The sequence below is a fragment of the Polyodon spathula genome, chromosome 50, assembly GCF_017654505.1.
Source record: "Polyodon spathula isolate WHYD16114869_AA chromosome 50, ASM1765450v1, whole genome shotgun sequence".
Lineage (NCBI taxonomy): Eukaryota > Metazoa > Chordata > Actinopteri > Acipenseriformes > Polyodontidae > Polyodon > Polyodon spathula.
In genome coordinates this window covers 1,456,976-1,478,887 of record NC_054583.1, presented here as the reverse complement: position 1 = coordinate 1,478,887, position 21,912 = coordinate 1,456,976, and the positions used below count along the sequence as shown (strand labels likewise).

Sequence of the window (21,912 nt, the reverse complement as noted above, 5' to 3'; positions counted from 1 at the left end):
TCCCTCCCTCTCTCCCTCTCTCCCTCTCCTCTCTCTCTCTCTCCCTCCCTCTCCCTCTCTCTCCCTCTCTCCCTCCCTCTCTCCCCCTTTCCTCTCTCTCCCTCTCCCTCTCTCTCCCTCTCTCCCCTCTCTCTCCCTCTCCCTCTCCTCTCTCCCTCTCCCTCCCTCCTTCTCTCCCTCTCTCCCCTCTCCCTCCCCCTCTCCTCCTCTCTCCTTCCCTCTCTCCCTCCCTCTCCCTCTCCCTCTTCCCCCCTCTCCCTCTTCCTCTCCTTCTCTCCCTCCCTCTTCCCTCTCTCTCCCTCTCCCTCCCTCCTTCTCTTCCTTCTCCTCCCTCCCTCCCTCCCTCTCCTTCCTCCCTCCCCTCTCACTCCCTCCCTCCCTCCCTCTCTCTCTCTCTCTCAAAGGGTGTACAATACAATCCAGCTACTATCAGTTCTATCAAAGCAAAAAAAATACATATGTTTTCAAGTGAGATGCAGATCCCTGAGATTCACATTGTTGTATGATGCATAGATAAAAAAATATTAATTATTTCCTTGTGGTTAAATGTGCTCTCACTTTTTATTTATTTATGTTGTTTGTTTGTTTTGTTTATAGAACAAAAAAAATATTTTAATATATTGAGAAATATAAGTAATATAGTGATTAATATATCTAAATATATTGACAATTACAAAATGTATTACAGAATATATGCAAATATATTTTTGTTATATATAAATCACAATCTAATACCCCCACCCCCACCCCTGGCCATCCGCAACCCCGCAGGTGCCCAGCCAGACCACAGGGGGGTGCTGGTGCTCTGTGAGACCTGACCCTATGCCTTGCTGAAAATTCATTTTTGGGTTTGGTTTTCACTTTGATAAGATATTTGCTTTCCTCGCGGATTGTGTGTCCTTCAGTTAAATTAACGTTTCACGAGTGCTGGACATGCCAGTCACATGTCCTTCTATTATTTCTCTCTCTCTCTTTCTTCGCAGTATATGTGGCTGGCTTTCTAATCTCAACTCCCTCAGCAGAAGGTAAGACATGTTTTGCATCTCCAGTAGCAATATGATAACATGGAGGCAGTGTGGCCCAGTGGTTAAAGTCCCGGGCTTGTCGCCAGAAGAGTCACGGGTTCAAATCCCACCTCTGCCACTGGACTGACCCCCCCGCGTGTGACTCTGAGCGAGTCGCTTCACCTCCTTGTGCTCCGTCCTGCGGGTGAGATGTTAAATCAACATCCTATTGGAAGTGACTCTGCATATAATGCGCAGTTCACAGCCTGCCTCTGTACAGCGCTTTGTGATGAAAGGCGCTATATAAAAATAGATATTATTATTAACTTTCTCATATATTGCATTGGAACTGCAGTTTGAGATCACTAGACTAGACTGTATTGTATTACATTGGAACTGCAGTTTGAGATCACTAGACTAGACTGTATTGAATTGCATTGTAACTGCAGTTTGAGATCACTAGACTAGACTGTATTGAATTGCATTGTAACTGCAGTTTGAGATCACTAGACTAGACTGTATTGAATTGCATTGTAGCTGCAGTTTGAGATCACTAGACTGGACTGTATTGAATTACATTATAACTGCAGTTTGAGATGACAAGGGTCAGGCTCAAGGTCAGGGATCAGGGCTCAGGGCTCACCCTCTGGCACTCTCCTGTCTTTCAGCCTCTGAGTGTGGGATTCCTGTTCTCAACTCCAGGATCGTGGGCGGCACTCCAGCGGAGATGGGGTCCTGGCCTTGGCAAGTCAGCCTGCACTTTTTAGGGTCACATGTATGTGGAGGGTCTATCATCTCTGCTAACTGGATCCTGTCTGCCGCTCACTGCTTTGAAACGTAGGTGCAAAAGTCTCTTTTTGTCCCTCTCTCTTTCTCTCCTTCACTCGCTCTCTCTCCCTTACTCTCCTCCCATCTCTCTCCTGTTTCTCTCCTTCACCATCTCTCTTTCCTTTCTCTCCTTCACTCGCTCTCTCTCCCTTACTCTCCTCCCATCTCTCTCCTCTTTCTCTCCTCCACCCACTCTCTCTAACTCTCCTCCCATCTCTCTCTCCTTTCTCTCCTTCACCATCTCTCTCACTCTCTCTACAGAAGCAAGGACCCCTCTGACTGGATGGTAGTCCTGGGTCAGGTTGACCTGACCACTCTGGACCCCACTGGCATTTTGAAAGGGGTGCAGATGGTCATCGTGCACCCTGACTTCAATTTACAGACCATGGATAACGACATGGCATTACTGGAGCTGAACAGCTCTGTGAGCTTCACTGATTATATCATGCCAGTCTGCCTGGCCAAATCCTCCAGCATCTTCTACACTGGCACTGAGTGCTGGGCTACAGGCTGGGGAGCCACTGCACAGGGAGGTAAGAGAGGAGAGGGGGAGGGAGAGGAGGAGGGAGAGGAGAGAGAGAGAGAGAGAGGGGAACCTGAGTGCTGGAATGGTGAAACAGTGAAACTCAGAAGCCATAATTGCACTGCAGTATCTAGTTTTTTTTTTTTTTTGTATATGTCAATGCCTTGTCTTTCTTGATGATCTCTGCTGATAATGGGGGGGGGGTTAGTCATTTCACATGTGAACAAATTGTTTATTACCTCTGGAGACAACTAAATTGGTACCACCCCCGCGCCCCCCCCCCCCCCCCCCGGCCCACAGTCTGTTGGGGACGGCCTGCACGCTGGAAAACGACACGTCACAGGTAGGGACAGTAACATTGGGACCGTCACGCTGCAGTGGACATGCGTACGCAAACGAGGGTAATGGTCGTTGTAACATGATGTGCGCGACCTGGTGCCCCGGGGCAAGCATTCGGTCCATGGGACCCTGCTACCGACAACATATTATATTATTATTATTATTATTATTATTATTATTATTATTATTATTATTGCCTGTTATTATTAACATCATTATCTTGCAGGGCGACTCCGGCGGGCCGCTAGTTTGCAAGCAGGGCTTCACTTGGGTGCAAGCCGGGGTGGTGAGTTTTGGGAGCGGCTGCGCCCAGCCCGGTTTCCCGGGGGTCTACACCCGGGTGTCCCAGTACGAGGCGTGGATCCAGCAGTACACCGCTGGAGAAGTGGGGTTCGTCACATTCGTCAGCACAGAACCAGATGTCGATGCATGCGCAGACAGCCCCCAGTACGCAATGAGTGCGGCAAACAAGGAGATGTATTCACTGCTTATAACGGCGCTTGTGTCTGTGATTTGGTCAGTGTGAGCCACCGTCCCCGGTACATATACACACACATTATCCTTATCATATATAGCTCTGGCCAAAAGTTTTGTATCCCCGTCTATAATGAACTAATTCTGCTTCATACAGTCGAGTGAAAACTGCATATTGACTCCTACCCCCTCTATCTAGAATGAACTCACTCAGCTTCATAGAGTCCAGTGAAAGCTGAATAATGTTCCCTTGTTATCAATAATGCACCCCCCTCTATACCTAATTGCGCTTCATAAACTAGAATGAAAGCTGCTGAATAATGTTCCCTTCGTTTAACATGAAACTAATATCTGCTTTTCGGTGGCTCATCTAATGAGTCCAATGATGTGGTTCCCTGTTTAATATAGAATCGTCTATATAGAGAGAAACTTACTCAAAAGAGTAGGGGCAGTGAAAGCTTTGACGCTGATTACCCCTGTATTACAGATGACTTGGAACCATAACTGAGGATGGGGGATATAATGAATTATGAGCGCCTCACTCATCTTCATATCCAGTGAAAGCTGCTGAATAATGTTCCCTTGTTAACATATTGAATTGCACCCCCTCATATAGAATGAACTCCCTCAGCTTCATAGAGTCCAGTGAAAGTGAATAATGTTCCCTTGTTATCATGAATTGCACCCCCTCTATATAGAATGAACTCCCTCAGTTCATAGAGTCCAGTGATGCTGAATGTTCCCTTGTTAGAATGAACACCACCCCCTCTATATAGAATGAACTCAGCTTCATAGAGTCCAGTGAAAGCTGCTGATAATGTTCCATTGTTAACATATTGAATCACATATAGAATGAACTCACTCAGCTTCATAGCCAGTGAAAGCTGCTGAATAATGTTCCCTTGTTAACATATTGAATTGCACCCCCTCTATATAGAATGAACTCCCTCAGCTTCATAGAGTCCAGTGAAAGCTGCTGAATAATGTTCCCTTGTTAACATATTGAATTGCACCCCCTCTATATAGAATGAACTCCCTCAGCTTCATAGAGTCCAGTGAAAGCTGCTGAATAATGTTCCCTTGTTAACATATTGAATTCACACCCCCCTATATAGAATGAACTCCCTCAGCTTCATAGAGTCCATTGAAAGCTGCTGAATAATGTTCCCTTGTTAACATATTGAATTGCACCCCCTCTATATAGAATGAACTCCCTCAGCTTCATAGAGTCCAGTGAAAGCTGCTGAATAATGTATCTCAATTCTGATAAACTATATAAATACATGTTATACTTTTTTTTTTCTTAATTGTTAAAATGTTAGGTGATGCTAAACTTTTAGCTGTAGATCAGCTTATGTATGTGTATGCCACCCCCCCCAACCCAACATCGCCCCCTCCCACAACAACAACAACTAAAAGAAAAACAAACAAAATCTACAGTTCTCTTTAGAAAAACAAGCAAAAAAATGTGTTCACATTTTCCTGTTGTAATCTAGAAATCTATAATTTTATAATTTTGCAATACATTTTTGGCAATTGGCAATATTATATATTATAGATATAAACCGTCATATATATATATATATATATATATAATATATAGATTAGAGAGAGAGAGAGAGAGAGAGAGAGAGAGAGAGGTTGAGAGAGGAGAGAGAGAGAGGAGAGAGATAGTTTTATTATGTAAAGAATACATTCTTTAGTAATAAAAATTGTTTTCATACGTATAAAAATGTTATATTTTACATGTTAAGGATAGGATTTAATGTTAAATTACCAAAAAACGGGTGAAGGTTTTTGCCACTAATCATAGATTTATTAGATTATCTAAAAATCAAGTTTTATATTATAATACCCCCCCCCCGTACAAAACATTGCTACTTAGGACAACAAAATTTTATTTAGATGTCCTGTTACGGAAAATAAAATCTCAGCAAGCCTCAGATGAAGAAACCTACTGATTTGCTTTAAGAAGTATCCGGTCAAGTGTGTGTGTGCGTGTGTCAGTGTGTGTGTGTGTGTGTGTGTGTGTGTGTGTGTGTGTGTGTGTGTGCGTGTGTGTTTGTGTGTGTGTGTGTGTGTGTGTGTGTGTGTTGTATGTAACCTCCGTTCTCAAAGTCAAGTCGGGTTAGACTATGAGATCAGTCCATGCATGGAGGTCCATTATAGCGCTTGATCCGGACCGACTCTTCATGCTGGGAGGCTATCCAGTCCCGGGAAGGATACAGTCGCTGGAAATAGAGATGGCTAGATCATTATAAGGGCTTACAGTTTCGTTCAATGGCTTTCAACACCCTCGCTTTTAAAAACTGCCACTGCTAGCACTACAACTGTTCAAAATATTAATTTTTGGTTTTGTTTGCGACTCCTCCCATGTATACGACCCCAGTGTTGCTTCACTAATTTTGCCCTCTCCATGACGCCGTTTGTGTAGGAGCGGCTATATCTTGTTGCATTGCATAATAATAATAAACCCCACCTATTCAAAATAACAATTTAACACCACGCACAGGAACTGTTAGTTGAATCGAAAGCTTGTCCGACAGGTAGCTTGAAGGATTTTTCCTGAATCGACAGGTTGTATCGCATTGGTGAGATTTTGAAGGCAGAAGGGAGAGAAAAAAAAAAAAAAAAACGGAGAAGGATAAATGCACATCACAACGAATAAATGGGAGAACATAAGGGGAGCATTGCAATACACACACACACGTACCTATACACTGCGTTATAAATACACAAGTACATGTATGTATATGTTATTCCAATTGATTTATTATGTTATTATTTGTACTCAGTTATTTAACTGATTTGATTACTGCACTCTATGGCTATTGAAACTCAGGTGGGCTGTCTGAATCATTGCTGGAGCCACAGTCCAGTATAATATATAAAACTATGGCTATTGAAACTCAGGGGGGCTGTGTGAATCATTGCTGGAGCCACAGTCCAGTATAATATATAAAACTATGGCTATTGAAACTCAGGGGGGCTGTGTGAATCATTGCTGGAGCCACAGTCCAGTATAATATATAAAACTATGGCTATTGAAACTCAGGGGGGGCTGTGTGAATCATTGCTGGAGCCACAGTCCAGTATATATATAAAACTATGGCTATTGAAACTCAGGGGGCTGTGTGAATCATTGCTGGAGCCACAGTCCAGTATAATATATAAAACTATGGCTATTGAAACTCAGGGGGGCTGTGTGAATCATTGCTGGAGCCACAGTCCAGTATAATATATAAAACTATGGCTATTGAAACTCAGGGGGGCTGTGTGAAACATTGCTGTGATCAATTATAATGACAAATCCAATTCCAACGCTGTTTTGTTAAATTACAATTAGTAGTGCTGCAGTAATTACTGTTGTATATTGACAACAAAAGTCGACAACTAGACCAAGTTTCAGTTCTCACAGAAGCTTTATTGAACGGAGACAGCCACTCTGCTCCAGGACTCCAATCTACAGTTGGAAATATTCAGTCCTCTTTTATATAGCCTTGCCCTGCACGGAGAAACCATGTGGCAACCAATAAAAAAAAAAAAACAGGCACCTACAGACACAAAACAGTGCACAGTAATGCAATAACATTGCCCTAAAAAACACACAATAGCACTAAAGTAACACAAAGACCCCCCCCCCCCCCCCACACACACCACACACAGACACACACGTTCACCAACAGTAATCTTCATAGCTACAAATACAGAACAATTAGACTATAATGTAACTTTTAATGGGGCAACCATACTCATAAACACATAATGGGGTCTCCAAAAGTGGAAATACCAGTGAGATATGTTTTGCATTATTCAATTTTATTAATGGGATCACTCAACTAGACCCTTCAATGAACTGATAATGTGCTTAATTAGACCTTTTCACTTGTTTTCAGCTCTTGAACAGTTTGCATATTTCAAGTTAGCTGTAACATTTGATAAGTAACTCGAACTGCAACTTTATAAAACATCACCATTTTCACTTATTTGTATCCCATGGTTACTGGGACGATAACTACCAAGTTTTGGAGTTTTTCGGTCAAACGATGTTTGTTGTTAAAGTTTGTGGCTGCCATTTCGACATTAAAATTTATCCCAGCAACTTCTGCTTCGCAAACTTGATGCGGGTTTGGATGCTGATGATAAATGCCAAGCTTCACCGGTTGCCAAAGGAGATGGTTTCGAAAGGTTTTGTCGCACCAAGCGGCTGCGTTCACGAAGCTTTTTTTCTGACGCCTCGGTCTGTCTAGCCGGGGCTTTGGCACGATTTGGCAGGTCTGCTGCAAAAAAATTACTCTACATTGCATAACATTTACATCACAGCCAGCAAATGCTATCGGGCGCTTCTGCTTCCCCAAAGGTTGTGCAATGCCAATATAAGTTATAGCAGTGGTTTATTACCCTGTTCCTTGCTGGGTTTGATTCCAGCCGACCCCTTCCTTTGCTTAATTGAACTCTTAAGATAACTAATAATTTGCTTAATTTGACTTTTTGAATAGTTCAGCTTATAAAACGTTGGAGGATTCAAGTTCCTTACACAACTGTACACCTAACTTGAACTGTTTAAAATGATTTAGGGTTAAGAGTTTAAAATGCAGTTATATGCAATTATATACCCGGCATGTTTCCTGACAAATCAGAACCTGCTCAGTTTTGATAATAATAATAATAATAATAATGGGGTTCCCAGCCTTGACTGCAACCCTAATATTGCACTGTAAGGAGGAGGCAACGCTCCGGCCCCCGTCTTTATCTGTCGCAGTTTGTTTTGCTACCCGGGGGGAAGGGTTTAAGTGTAACAGCGCCGGGACGTCGGCAGCAGGAAGAGGGGACAGTTCTTCAAAGAAAAAAAGAAAAGAAAAGAAAAGAAAAGAAAAGAAAACCAGCTGGTTCGGGTTTTAAAAATTATATCACCAAAACTAAAACCCGGCGTCATTCGGCGTTTGCATTTGAAACGCCGCGATGAGGCGAGGCGACCGCGGCGTGAATGGCTTTGAGTCGGATTCTAGTGATGGTGAAATATTTCGTTTTATATGCATGAAATAGATCTGTATCACACACGATAACTGCATTATTCACTGGGTAATAACATTGCTATATACGGGGGTGGCATCTCTCTCACACGAGGCTCTCATTCCTTTGCATGCCAGTCTTCCATATGCGCCTTTATATATTTATGTATGATTTTGTATCGGTCCCTATACCAGGTCGCTATGTGTTAATGCAAAGGTTAGAAACTAATGCAAGTAAATACATTTCCTCTGTATTTAATGTGTCATGCATTGTGTGTTTTTTTTTCACTGTATGTCATGCATGATGCATTTCTCTGTATTTGTAGCATTGTGGATTTTCTTGTTGTTAATGCATCTTGTTAAAGCGCTTTGTGATGGTGCTCCGCTATGAAAGGCGCTATATAAAATAAAGATCGATTGATTGTGACACTAGTGGTACTAATTTTAAGCCACTCGCCTTCGGTCTACTTAACCCTTCTATTGTGTTCAGATTTTAGGTACGGGTGTTATGTTTTGGGTCATGTTGACCCGACGCGATTTCAAACTAATTTAAACAGCCTTAAATTGATGTAACTGTTTTTATTTGCGAAGGTTCGACTCTTTTCTGCTCTTTCAGTCCAGGAGCTGTGATAAAACTTCTCTGACTGCCAGCCTGGGAGCTCCTCATTCTAGAGTGTCTTTACCAGCGAGATGCTGTTGCAAAACTGACAGAGAAAATGAGGCTCTGCCTTGTAGATTATATATTGTTTATCAATATCTCCAGACAGGTGCAGCCATTCCCAGAGATAATAATACAAAATATAATAATAATAATAATAATAATAATAAATAATAACAAATTAAAGAAATCTATTCTTTTATTCCTGCACACGAAGCTACACAGATAAAACGCCACGGGTCACTGTGACCCAAAACATCTTATTTTGTACGCATGACCTGTTCTTAAAAAAAAGACATCTCAAAGGTTCTGTTTTCTGTGTGCAAGTTCAGCTTAGGAAAAGTTATCAAATATTATACAGAATAATAAAAAGAAAAGTAGCATTCAAGCTAACCCAGAGTCAGGTCAGATAGACCCCGAAACCTAACAGGAGGGTTTAGATGCATGTCAACTAGCCCTGGTCAGTTTTAATTGACCACAGGCGAGCGTTAGTTTCTAATAGTGGTTACGATATGAGTTATTCTTGGTATTCTGTTTGTAATCATTTTCTGATTTTATTTTTGTAAATCCTTTACATTCCTTGAAATGTAGTTTTTAAAAATTTTTATTTAGCAGCAGATCTGGGAATCAGACTCCCGCTGCACAGCAGTGTGATCCAGTCCTGGTTTCACTAGGAGTTTAATAATCAGACTCCCGCTGCACAGCAGTGTGATCCAGTCCTGCTTTCACTAGGAGTTTAATAATCAGACTCCCGCTGCACAGCAGTGTGATCCAGTCCTGGTTTCACTAGGAGTTTAATAATCAGACTCCCGCTGCACAGCAGTGTGATCCAGTCCTGGTTTCACTAGGAGTTTAATAATCAGACACACCTGAGCTTGTTGCCTAGACACACTGGGGGCTGATCAAGCTGGTAGTAAAACCTAGACTGGGTGACACTGCTGTGCACTAGGAGTCTGATTCCCATCCTTGAGGGTAAATAATGTGCAGTACACATTTAAATGGTTTAATTATTATTATTGTTGTTGTTGTTGTTGTTGGTATTAATTACATTTTCCTTCCTACAGATAATGAAGTTGAAAGCCATGTGGTATCAGCAAGTGAAACCCAAGGTAGGTTTAATATAGTTTCTTATTCACTGCTGGGAATCAGACTCCCGTTGCACAGCAGTGTGATCCAGTCCTGCTTTCACTAGGAGTTTAATAATCAGACTCCCGTTGCACAGCAGTGTGATCCAGTCCTGCTTTCACTAGGAGTTTAATAATCAGACTCCCGCTGCACAGCAGTGTGATCCAGTCCTGCTTTCACTAGGAGTTTAATAATCAGACTCCCGCTGCACAGCAGTGTGATCCAGGCCTGGTTTCACTAGGAGTTTAATAATAAGACACACCTGAGCTTGTTAGCTAGATACACTGGGGGCTGATCAAGCTGGTAGTAAAACCTGGACTGGATCACACTGCTGTGCAATAGGAGTCTGATTCCCATCCCTGTAACTCTGCTGTGCGTTTCTGATTTCTCATTTTCTTTTCAGACGCGGTGACGAGAGGGAGGAACTTCGTTGGCTTCTGGTGGGTGAAATTATTAATCGATGTGTTTAACACAGAGCGCTCCCTGAGCCTGTTAGTGACATTCCCTGTCAACACAAAATGGGGGCGACAGCATGAAAAAGAAGGTACGACACCGTGACCTACAGACAGACAGACACACATACTCAGACAGACACACACACACTCAGGCAGACAGAGAGACAAACAGACACACACACATTCAGACTCAGTCAGACACACACACTCAGACAGACAGAGACAAACAGACACACACTCAGACAGACAGACACACACTCGCAGACAGAGATTCAGACACACACACTCAGACAGACAGATCCTCTCAATAAATTTTTAGCCTAAAGAAGGTCCTATTGCTGGTTTATATTGCGGGATGGGGGGGGGGTTAGGGGGGTGGATGATGTACCGACCGGGCTGAGTTTATATTGCTCCGGGACCACGGATGGGGGGTGGATGATGTCACTGACAGGCTGGTTTATATTGCTGGGATGGGGGGTCGATGATGTCACTGACAGGCTGGTTTATATTGCTGGGATGGGGGGTGGATGATGTCACTGACAGGCTGGTTTATATTGCTGGGATGGGGGGGTGGATGATGTCACTGACAGGCTGGTTTATATTGCTGGGATGGGGGGGTGGATGATGTCACTGACAGGCTGGTTTACATTGCTGGGATGGGGGGTGGATGATGTCACTGACAGGCTGGTTTACATTGCTGGGATGGGGGGTGGATGATGTCACTGACAGGCTGGTTTACATTGCTGGGATGGGGGGTGGATGATGTCACGGACAGGCTGGTTTACATTGCTGGGATGGGGGGTGGATGATGTCACGGACAGGCTGGTTTACATTGCTGGGATGGGGGGTGGATGATGTCACTGACAGGCTCGTATTTAAGTGCTTGTCTCTCTTCTCCTTGCAGGCTCCTAGGGTTGTGCAATAACTTTGCCTACGTCATTATGCTGAGCGCTGCCCACGACATTCTCAGCAAGCAGCAAGCAGGGACCAACGCCACACTGCCAGTGAGTCTGCCCGCAGTACAGGAACGAACAGCTTTAAAATCCATTCTCTCACCTGTCATTAGCTTTATTAACATGATCACTGGTCCCTCCCTTTACAGGAGCGCAGACCATCTTTAAAATCCATTCTCTCACCTCTTATTAGCTTTATTAACATGATCACTGGCCCCTCCCTTTACAGGAGCGCTGACCATCTTTAAAACCCATTCTCTCACCTCTTATTAGCTTTATTAACATGATCACTGACCCCTCCCTTTAAAGGAGCGCTGACCATCTTTAAAATCCATTCTCTCACCTCTTATTAGCTTTATTAACATGATCACTGGCCCCTCCCTTTAAGGGAGCGCTGACCATCTTTAAAATCCATTCTCTCACCTCTTATTAGCTTTATTAACAGGATCACCGGTCCCTCCCTTTAAAGGAGCTCTGACCATCTTTAAAACCGATTCTCTCACCTCTTATTAGCTTTATTAACACGATCACTCCCTTTTAAAGGAGGACTGTAATACATTGATAAAGACTGAGAGAGTGGGTGGGGCTGGCAGAGTTGAAAGGTCACAGTGTCACATGATTTGAATGCAACGAGGCTGTTAGGATTCTCCAGCTTCTCAAAGGCAGGTGAATTTTTAAAATGACAAGATAGTGCTGAGCGACAGAACCCAGAACCGCTCGCAACGACTGAAGCAGCTCAGCATCAAACAGGACAGAGGGCAGGAGAGGTAAAGCTTCCTCTTTACAGAATACATGCTGTCTGTTTTTAATTCTCTGTACAGACAGCCCAGCGCAAGGTGTTGAATGGGACAGACTGGGAACTGGCCAGCATCGCTGGGGAAAATTCTACAAACACCAGCCGCTATGATTGCAACCCAGTGTCCACAGCCGTGAGTCTGCTACGTGTAACCATTATTGACCTGGGGCACGCTCGGTCCCCCTAGTGGATGGAGGAAATACCACACCTAGAACAAATGTCCTCTCTCTCTCTCTCTCAGGCTATTCTTTTAGCTGACATCCTCCCCACTCTTGTGATCAAGTTCTCCGCTCCCTTCTTCATCCACCTCATCCCATACAGGTGAGAAAATTGAAATACAACGCCAGCGAAATTCTGTGCCCCTATCTGTCTGTCTGTCTGTCTGTCTGCCTTTTGTTGTTTGCGTAATTTGTGCCGGTAACAGTACATGCACGGTTGTGTGTTAGTCTCTGGTTCTGTTATAGCACTTTTTGAATTCTCTGTGTTTCTGTATAGCAGTCTTGCTCTGCACTGTGTTGTTCTCTGTGTTTCTGTATAGCAATCTTGCTCTGCACTGTGTTGTTCTCTGTGTTTCTGTATAGCAGTCTTGCTCTGCACTGTGTTTCTGTATAGCAGTCTTGCTCTGCACTGTGTTGTTCTCTGTGTTTCTGTATAGCAGTCTTGCTCTGTGCTGTGTTAGCCTCTGTGTTTCTGTATAGCAGTCTTGCTCTGTGCTGTGTTAGTCTCTGTGTTTCTGTATAGCAGTCTTGCTCTGTGCTGTGTTGTTCTCTGTGTTTCTGTATAGCAGTCTTGCTCTGCGCTGTGTTGTTCTCTGTGTTTCTGTATAGCAGTCTTGCTCTGCGCTGTGTTAGTCTCTGTGTTTCTGTATAGCAGTCTTGCTCTGCGCTGTGTTAGTCTCTGTGTTTCTGTATAGCAGTCTTGCTCTGCACTGTGTTTCTGTATAGCAGTCTTGCTCTGCGCTGTGTTAGTCTCTGTGTTTCTGTATAGCAGTCTTGCTCTACACTGTGTTGTTCTCTGTGTTTCTGTATAGCAGTCTTGCTCTGTGCTGTGTTTCTGTATAGCAGTCTTGCTCTGCGCTGTGTTAGCCTCTGTGTTTCTGTGTAGCAGTCTTGCTCTGTGCTGTGTTCTGTGTTTCTGTATAGCAGTCTTGCTCAGTGCTGTGTTGTTCTCTGTGTTTCTGTATAGCAGTCTTGCTCTGCGCTGTGTTAGTCTCTGTGTTTCTGTATAGCAGTCTTGTTCTGCACTGTGTTAGTCTCTGTGTTTCTGTATAGCAGTCTTGCTCTGTGCTGTGTTTCTGTATAGCAGTCTTGCTCTGCGCTGTGTTAGTCTCTGTGTTTCTGTATAGCAGTCTTGCTCTGTGCTGTGTTGTTCTCTGTGTTTCTGTTTAGCAGTCTTGCTCTGCACTGTGTTTCTGTATAGCAGTCTTGCTCTGCACTGTGTTGTTCTCTGTGTTTCTGTATAGCAGTCTTGCTCTGCACTGTGTTGTTCTCTGTGTTTCTGTATAGCAGTCTTGCTCTGCACTGTGTTTCTGTATAGCAGTCTTGCTCTGTGCTGTGTTTCTGTATAGCAGTCTTGCTCTGTGCTGTGTTGTTCTCTGTGTTTCTGTATAACAGTCTTGCTCTGCACTGTGTTGTTCTCTGTGTTTCAGTGTCCGAGTCTTGCTGTGCTCCCTCGCGGCTGCAGCCAGTTTCGCCATTGTCTCCTTTTCCACTGGGATCTGGATGAGCATTCTGGGTAAGAGATGAGTCGCTCGCAGTTCCTCTTAACAGCAGGAAGTCAGTTTCACTTCCTTGACGAGCAAATTTATGAAGTTTCTCTTTGTGTATATATTATGTACATATTGTATTCTAATACTGTTATTATACACGGCATCCTAGTTCATATTGGATTCTAACAGTGTTATTATTATACACGGCATCCTAGTTCATACTGGATTCTAGCAGTGTTATTATTATACACGGCATCCTAGTTCATACTGGATTCTAGCAGTGTTATTATTATACACGGCATCCTAGTTCATATTGGATTCTAGCAGTGTTATTATTATACACGGCATCCTAGTTCATATTGGATTCTAGCAGTGTTATTATTATACACGGCATCCTAGTTCATATTGGATTCTAGCAGTGTTATTATTATACACGGCATCCTAGTTTATATTGGATTCTAGCAGTGTTATTATTTGCACTGACAATAAGCTACACTGTGTTTCAATATGAAGCTTGCATTGTAACCCTGTGTGAGTAGCCTGGGATAAAGGCGCCTGCCAAATAAACTAATAACACAGTGTAACAATTTTTTTTTTTTTTTTTTTGTTCCTGGGTAGTAAGTGTTATTTCCTAATTGCTTATGCCTCAAAAGTATAGAAAATGGCTATTATTCCCCACAAACTTTGCTTTTGTGACCAGGACAGTGATATTTCAAAATATCACTATTTCCAATGGGAAAACAGGCAAATGTGTGTCTTTTCGTTCACATAAAGTCAGAAAAAAACAACATATGAATCCAAATTAACTTGTGTTTATACTAAAGTAATACAAAAATGACTACAAAAGATTTAGAAGTGAGTAGTTTTTCGAGATTTACGATTATACTGTAAATACGGTTTGTGGGAATAATAGCCATTTTCTATACTTTTGATCCAACAGTGTTAACATTTGATCTCTGTCTCTGTCTCTCAGGTGTGGTGTTTGCTAGTGTGTCCTCGGGTCTAGGAGAGCTCTCGTTCCTTGGCCTCACTTCGTTTTTCCACAGGTAACAGCAGCCTATTTCTTTTTCTAGTCCTGAACTGTCCTATATTCATGGAGGCTGACTGTTTGGGGTTATCTCTATTATATGTGTTCTGATTCTGTGTGTGGTTCTTTCTCTCTCTCTCTCTCCCCCCACTTTCTCAGCTCCGTGATTTCAGGCTGGTCCTCTGGCACAGGGGGGGCTGGTATTTTGGGGGCGCTCTCGTACTCCGGCCTGACGCAGGTCGGTCTGTCCCCCAAAAACACCCTGCTGGTGATGCTGATCGTACCCGCGCTCATGATGATCAGGTGAACCCTTCCCTTTAATTAAAAATAAACTATTTTGAAATCTAGACACTTCGATATCTAACGTGCTACTGTGTGGTCCAGTGGTTAAAGAAAAGGGCTTGCAACCAGGAGGACCCGGGTTCAAATCCCAGCTCAGCCACTGACTCACTGTGTGTGACCCTGAGCAAGTCACTGAACCCCCTTGTGCTGCGTCTTTGGGGTGAGGCGTTGTTGTAAGCGACTCTGCAGCTGATGCACAGCTCACACACCCTAGACTCTTGTAAAAGCGCTTTGTGATGGTGGTCCACTGTGAAAGGCGCTATATAAAAATAAATTATTATTATTATTATTGCTTCCAATAGACTCTTGTTTTGCAATATCATTTTGTAGTGTCTATTGATGAAATGATAAATAAAAGATCAAAATTTATGTTTGTATAATTTTTGTAATTAAGTAATTAAGTGTTAAACTTTTGACCAGCGCTGTAGAGACGATTCTGCTTTTTGGTGTTGATCGGGGCTGATTTCGCCCTTCAGAGTGAATTAAGAAGCAGCTGCCTGATTTCTGCAGAATGCTTTAAGCCAATAATCTGTTCATACGACGCTAGTCTGTCTCGGATATTTTGACCAAATATACATGACGTTTTCTGCCTTTGTTTTTAATTCCATTTTTAACGCTCTTACCCCCCCTCTCCTAGTTATTTTGGGGTCCTGGTGCACCCCCCCTCTCTCCCAGGCTGGTCACGGAAGCGTGCACCTCCCCAAAAAGACAGGGGGGCCAGGAGACCCCTGTTAGACGAGGAGGACCAAGAAGGTGAGAACGATTTTATTAATTCATTGCAATTTCTAACTGCAGTTTGATCCTTGGCACACCTACAAAATTGTAATTCTACAATGCAGTCTGATCTTCCTGTAAGAATTCAGCCAATTCATGTCTCAATCACACACTGAGAAACGCGTTCGTGGTAAAATTGATTTCATTCACCAGGTTTTTTGGTTCCCTGTGAAACAACTAAACAGCCTTTTAAATCGCAAGTCTGACTTTCTCGTTTCAAAGCAGAAGCGATTAGTCTTTACAGAGAATCGTGAGGGTCTGGAATTAACTCCCCAGTAATGTTGTTGAAGCCGACACCCTGGGATCCTTCAAGAAGCTGCTTGATGAGATTCTGGGATCAATAAGCTACTGACAACCAAACCAGCAAGATGGGCCGAATGGCCTCTTCTCGTTCGTAAACTTTCTTATGTTCTTATAGAGCTTCGGTAAAGACAAGTCGCTTATTGACGTGTCCCGCAATCTCGTTTGCACGTCCCGCTTGTAAACGAGACATGAAGGCTCGGACGATTTTGTTTAAAAAAGCCCATTCGTTTGTTTCACAGGAAAAAAATAAAATAAATAAATAAATTAAATTAATTCTACTCTGAACGCGTATTTAATTCTTAACCCTTAGTTGTTGATTTTCGTGTATTTTATTGATGTATTTATTTTTATTTCCAGATGTTATAAACGCTGAAACTCTGGGTCTTAAGGAAAAGGGTTTTGTAGTCATGGTGAGTTTTTTTTAGTCTTTCACTGTATTTAATGTATCTGCATTGTGTTATATACTGTGTGTATTGAATGCGCTCTGCCCTGTATTTCACTGTATTTAATGTATTATGCATTGTGTTATATACTGTGTGTATTGCATGTGCTATGCCCTGTATTTCACTATATTTAATGTATTATGCATTGATCCTCGCTATCTTGTAAAGCGCTATGTGATGGTGGTCCACTATGAAAGGCGCTATATAAAATCAATATTGATTGATTGATATATAAGTATTGGCGAGAGAAGCGAAAGACCCAGGGGGGGGGGGGGTGTTGTGAGGTGGGGTGGGGGTTTTTTTAAAATAATATCACAGTGTGACTGACAGCAAATTCATTTTCTGGTCATTAACGTAAAATCACTCTTTCAGAAAACCCGGTACGCAGGCTGCTGAGAGATGCGCATCACACACAGGTTTAAATTCCTGAGCTGTTATTTTTTCATGCTGATTATTTATCTGTTTATTTCTGGTACCGTACCTGCTTCATTATCACTTCATTAGACATTTCCCACTGCATCTACACAAGTGTTGGGACATTATATTTATATATTTAGTTTTTGATTTAAGATAACTAGCAGAATGGGTTAAAGATTGAGTGCGATTCTGCGTAAATTCCTACTTGGACAGTAAGTTGATAAAGATCTTTGCAAACTAGAAATAAAACAAGGTTTTCTTAGAGAATTGCTGGTGATTTTATGAGGGTTGAAAAAAAAAGAAAAAATGGGTACTGGATTGATCCAGATGCTTTGAAACTAGGGTTAGGACAAATGGACAGTCGACCAAGTGATAAGTCTCTTTCTGATTGGTTTAAGGAAAAACCATGATGCGTTCGTCTGAATTGTGTGCCCACCGAGAACCAGCCTTTAATCTCGCGGGCTAATTTAACTATCGTACAAAATTCAGCTCCTTTTTCATAATATTGCCCTATAATCCGAACACAACGTGCATTAGTAATTGATGTATTGATTCATTGTTGCACCCTTACCGTGACCCTGCGGTCCGTGTCTCTCTGTCTCTCTCAGGGTCTGCTGAAGTATATGATCCCTCTGGCTGTTGTTTATTTCGCTGAATATTTCATCAACCAAGGGCTGGTAAGCGCTTTCCTCTTCCCTTCCTGTGATGTTTGCCGGTCTATCGAGTGACTTGTAAAGGAGCGCTGCCCATCTTTAAAATCCATTCTCTCACCTCTTATTAGCTTTATTAACATGATCACTGGCCCCTCCCTTTAAAGGAGCGCTGACCATCTTTAAAATCCATTCTCTCACCTCTTATTAGCTTTATTAACATGATCACTGGCCCCTCCCTTTAAAGGAGCGCTGACCATCTTTAAAATCCATTCTCTCACCTCTTATTAGCTTTATTAACATGATCACTGACCCCTCCCTTTAAAGGAGCGCTGACCATCTTTAAAATCCATTCTCTCACCTCTTATTAGCTTTATTAACATGATCACCGGCCCCTCCCTTTACAGGAGCGCTGACCATCTTTAAAATCCATTCTCTCACCTCTTATTAGCTTTATTAACATGGTGAGGTATTTGCTTGTATTTTGAAACTGCAATTTGTAATATTTTCAAACGCTATACAAAAAAATTGAATAGTAATATATATATATATTTTTTTCAGTTTGAGTTGCTGTACTTCCCAAAATCAAATTTGAAACATTCAGAGCAGTATCGCTGGTGAGTTAAAATCTAAACTTTAAACTCTAAACTCTGAAATCTTTTCTCAATCTTGGGGGTCTGAGTGGCACAGACTCTCTGTGCTTTACAATGCTTCCCTATGCTTTACCAGACCTCTCTGTGCTTTACAATGCTTCCCTATGCTTTACCAGACCTCTCTGTGCTTTACAATGCTTCCCTATGCTTTACCAGACCTCTCTGTGCTTTACAATGCTTCCCTATGCTTTACCAGACCTCTCTGTGCTTTACAATGCTTCCCTATGCTTTACCAGACTTCTCTGTGCTTTACAATGCTTCCCTATGCTTTACCACAAGCATAGGGAAGCCTTTAGTGTCTTAGTTTCTTTGATTTTGTTGCATGTGTTGTTGTTTTTTTTTTTCAGGTACCAGACTTTGTACCAGCTCGGCGTGTTTATCTCCAGATCGTCAGTGAACTGTGTGCAGATAAAAAAGATCTGGATTCTTGCAGGCCTACAGGTCAGACAGACAAACAGACATTGTGTGTGCAGGGCTGGGAATCAGACTCCCGCTGCACAGCAGTGTGATCCAGTCCTGCTTTCACTAGGAGTTCAATAATCAGACTCCCGCTGCACAGCAGTGTGATCCAGTCCTGGTTTCACTAGGAGTTTAATAATCAGACACACCTGAGCTTGTTGCCTAGATACACTGGGGGCTGATCAAGCTGGTAGCAAAACCTGGACTGGATCACACTGCTGTGCAATAGGAGTCCCTGCTCTGTGTTTAAGTATGTAGTAATGTCTCTCTCTCTCTCTCTCTTTCTCTCTCTCTCTCTCTCTCTCTCTCTCTCTCTATTGCCAAAGCAGTTACAATAGATAGTAATTAATACAACATGCACAATGAGATAAACTAAAGTATAGAAAGTTTGGAAAAATACAGATTTAAATAAATAAAGCAGCAATATGTTTATGGTAATTTGAAATGCTAACGTATATAATATTTACAGTAGCATTAAATAATAACTCTCTCTCTCCCTCCCTCCCAGTGTGTGAATGCGCTGGTTCTGTTTCTGGCAGTGTATTACCAGTTCCTCCCCAGTATCTTCATCGTTTTTGCCTTCATCCTGTACGAGGGGCTGCTGGGAGGGGCTGGCTATGTCAACACCTTCAATAACATCAGCAGAGAGGTGAGGAGCCGGGCTAGGCTCGTTCGTTCTTTCTTTCTCAAATTCAAGTGGTGTTTATCAGCATGGCCGAAGTTTAGTGCAGCGCATGTACAGAAGATCTGTCTTTCTTTTCTTCCTGTCATTCCTCTCTCAGTTCCTGTGTTGTGTGGGTCTCCTTTTCTTTCTTTCCCAGTTCGGCCTTTCTTTCCTTAACTCTTATTCACTTATTGTTTGAATCAAAATTATTTCCGTCCCTCAGTTAGAATCTCTCTCTCTCTCTCTCACTGTCTCTCTCTCTGATATAATATTCTCCCTCTCTCTCTCTCTCTCTCTCTCTCTCTCTCTCTCTCTCTCTCTGTTCCTCCATGCATCACTAACGCCCTCGTGATTCTAATATATCTCTTCCCTCTCCCTCTCTCTAATATTCTCTCTCTCGGTCAGAGCTCCGATCTGCACAGGGAGTTTTCTCTGGGAGCTGCGTGCGTCTCTGACACTCTGGGAATCTCTCTCTCCGGAGCCCTGGCTCTCCCGCTGCACGACTACCTCTGCCGACTTCCCTGACAAGAGGCAGAGAAATTCAACCGAGCCCCACAAACCCACCTTCCCTCGAATTGGTTGAGCCCTTCGGCACTGGTCCGGTTTCCGAGGAGCTGAGGGATCTCGGAAAACTTCTCAAGTCGGGTCTTGAAGGATCTCTGTGATTCGGCATCAAACCGCATGGGTCTGGAACCCTTTCCACCCCCCCTCACCCCCCCTCATCACAACCTGTGTGGTGACAATTCTGGTATCTTTAGTTTCATAAAATGTAAAGGTTATGGTGTTTTTTATTGGTTAAAAATTTAATGTAAATTATAATTATAATAATAAATAATGAAAGATTTGTTTAAAAATTTGATTTTAAAAAAAGAAAAATTTTTGGCCCCCCTTTACAATGTACGGGGGGATAATATTATTTTAATTATACATTATCTGTTTTTCCATTTGTCTTGATTAATGAGTAAGTTGTAGTCGATTGTGGCCAAGGAGCGATCACGCATTCAAGGTAAATCACGTCGAGCCTCGCTTCATCCAAGACGAGTCTGTTCCAAGATTAGCTTACAGCACCCCCTCTATATAGAATGAACTCCCTCAGCTTCATAGAGTCCAGTGAAAGCTGCTGAATAATGTTCCCTTGTTAACATATTGAATTGCACCCCCTCTATATAGAATGAACTCCCTCAGCTTCATAGAGTCCAGTGAAAGCTGCTGAATAATGTTCCCTTGTTAACATATTGAATTACACCCCCTCTATATAGAATGAACTCCCTCAGCTTCATAGAGTCCAGTGAAAGCTGCTGAATAATGTTCCCTTGTTAACATATTGAATTGCACCCCCTCTATATAGAATGAACTCCCTCAGCTTCATAGAGTCCAGTGAAAGCTGCTGAATAATGTTCCCTTGTTATCATATTGAATTGCACCCCCTCTATATAGAATGAACTCCCTCAGCTTCATAGAGTCCAGTGAAAGCTGCTGAATAATGTTCCCTTGTTAACATATTGAATTGCACCCCCTCTATATAGAATGAACTCCCTCAGCTTCATAGAGTCCAGTGAAAGCTGCTGAATAATGTTCCCTTGTTAACATATTGAATTGCACCCCCTCTATATAGAATGAACTCCCTCAGCTTCATAGAGTCCAGTGAAAGCTGCTGAATAATGTTCCCTTGTTAACATATTGAATTGCACCCCCTCTATATAGAATGAACTCCCTCAGCTTCATAGAGTCCAGTGAAAGCTGCTGAATAATGTTCCCTTGTTAACATATTGAATTCCACCCCCTCTATATAGAATGAACTCCCTCAGCTTCATAGAGTCCAGTGAAAGCTGCTGAATAATGTTCCCTTGTTAACATATTGAATTGCACCCCCTCTATATAGAATGAACTCCCTCAGCTTCATAGAGTCCAGTGAAAGCTGCTGAATAATGTTCCCTTGTTAACATATTGAATTGCACCCCCTCTATATAGAATGAACTCCCTCAGCTTCATAGAGTCCAGTGAAAGCTGCTGAATAATGTTCCCTTGTTAACATATTGAATTGCACCCCCTCTATATAGAATGAACTCCCTCAGCTTCATAGAGTCCAGTGAAAGCTGCTGAATAATGTTCCCTTGTTAACATATTGAATTGCACCCCCTCTATATAGAATGAACTCCCTCAGCTTCATAGAGTCCAGTGAAAGCTGCTGAATAATGTTCCCTTGTTAACATATTGAATTGCACCCCCTCTATATAGAATGAACTCCCTCAGCTTCATAGAGTCCAGTGAAAGCTGCTGAATAATGTTCCCTTGTTAACATATT

At 42.5% G+C, this 21,912-nt stretch overlaps 2 protein-coding genes across 4 annotated transcripts in view; both read left to right on the top strand.

Moving 5' to 3' along the window:
- LOC121306797 (serine protease 33-like) overlaps positions 1 to 3,421 on the top strand; it is a 5,802-nt gene extending 2,381 nt beyond the window's left edge. The window contains exons 2-5 of the mRNA XM_041238725.1: positions 984 to 1,025; positions 1,673 to 1,841; positions 2,094 to 2,529; positions 2,900 to 3,421. Coding sequence (XP_041094659.1) covers positions 984 to 1,025; positions 1,673 to 1,841; positions 2,094 to 2,529; positions 2,900 to 3,220 — 968 coding nt within the window. The 3' untranslated portion in view covers positions 3,221 to 3,421. The remainder of the gene's footprint in view (positions 1 to 983; positions 1,026 to 1,672; positions 1,842 to 2,093; positions 2,530 to 2,899) is intronic.
- A 4,540-nt stretch (positions 3,422 to 7,961) lies between these two features.
- Positions 7,962 to 20,408, top strand: cln3 (CLN3 lysosomal/endosomal transmembrane protein, battenin). Of its 3 annotated transcripts, none has more exons than XM_041238829.1 (16): positions 7,962 to 8,182; positions 9,903 to 9,947; positions 10,367 to 10,403; positions 11,323 to 11,422; positions 12,193 to 12,300; positions 12,409 to 12,488; positions 13,816 to 13,901; positions 14,849 to 14,921; positions 15,062 to 15,205; positions 15,882 to 15,997; positions 16,679 to 16,731; positions 17,790 to 17,858; positions 18,393 to 18,448; positions 18,832 to 18,925; positions 19,452 to 19,592; positions 20,013 to 20,408. In XM_041238829.1, exons 1-16 carry the CDS (start codon positions 8,131 to 8,133, stop codon positions 20,130 to 20,132), a joined length of 1,374 nt encoding a protein of 457 aa, XP_041094763.1. In that variant the 5' UTR covers positions 7,962 to 8,130; the 3' UTR covers positions 20,133 to 20,408. The 3 variants fall into 3 exon arrangements, with proteins under 3 accessions (XP_041094763.1, XP_041094765.1, XP_041094764.1); XM_041238831.1 differs by having other exon boundaries at positions 7,963 to 8,057; XM_041238830.1 differs by lacking the exons at positions 7,962 to 8,182; positions 9,903 to 9,947; positions 10,367 to 10,403 and adding an exon at positions 10,416 to 10,507.
- The last annotated feature ends 1,504 nt before the right edge of the window (positions 20,409 to 21,912 follow it).

Excerpts from the sequence above, each read along its gene's own strand:
- cln3 (XM_041238829.1), top strand. The coding sequence starts at position 8,131 with ATGAGGCGAGGCGACCGCGGCGTGAATGGCTTTGAGTCGGATTCTAGT. Across the intron at positions 11,423-12,192 it reads GGACCAACGCCACACTGCCA|ACAGCCCAGCGCAAGGTGTT; the intron begins GTGAGTCTGCCC and ends TTCTCTGTACAG. Across the intron at positions 12,489-13,815 it reads ATCCACCTCATCCCATACAG|TGTCCGAGTCTTGCTGTGCT; the intron begins GTGAGAAAATTG and ends TCTGTGTTTCAG.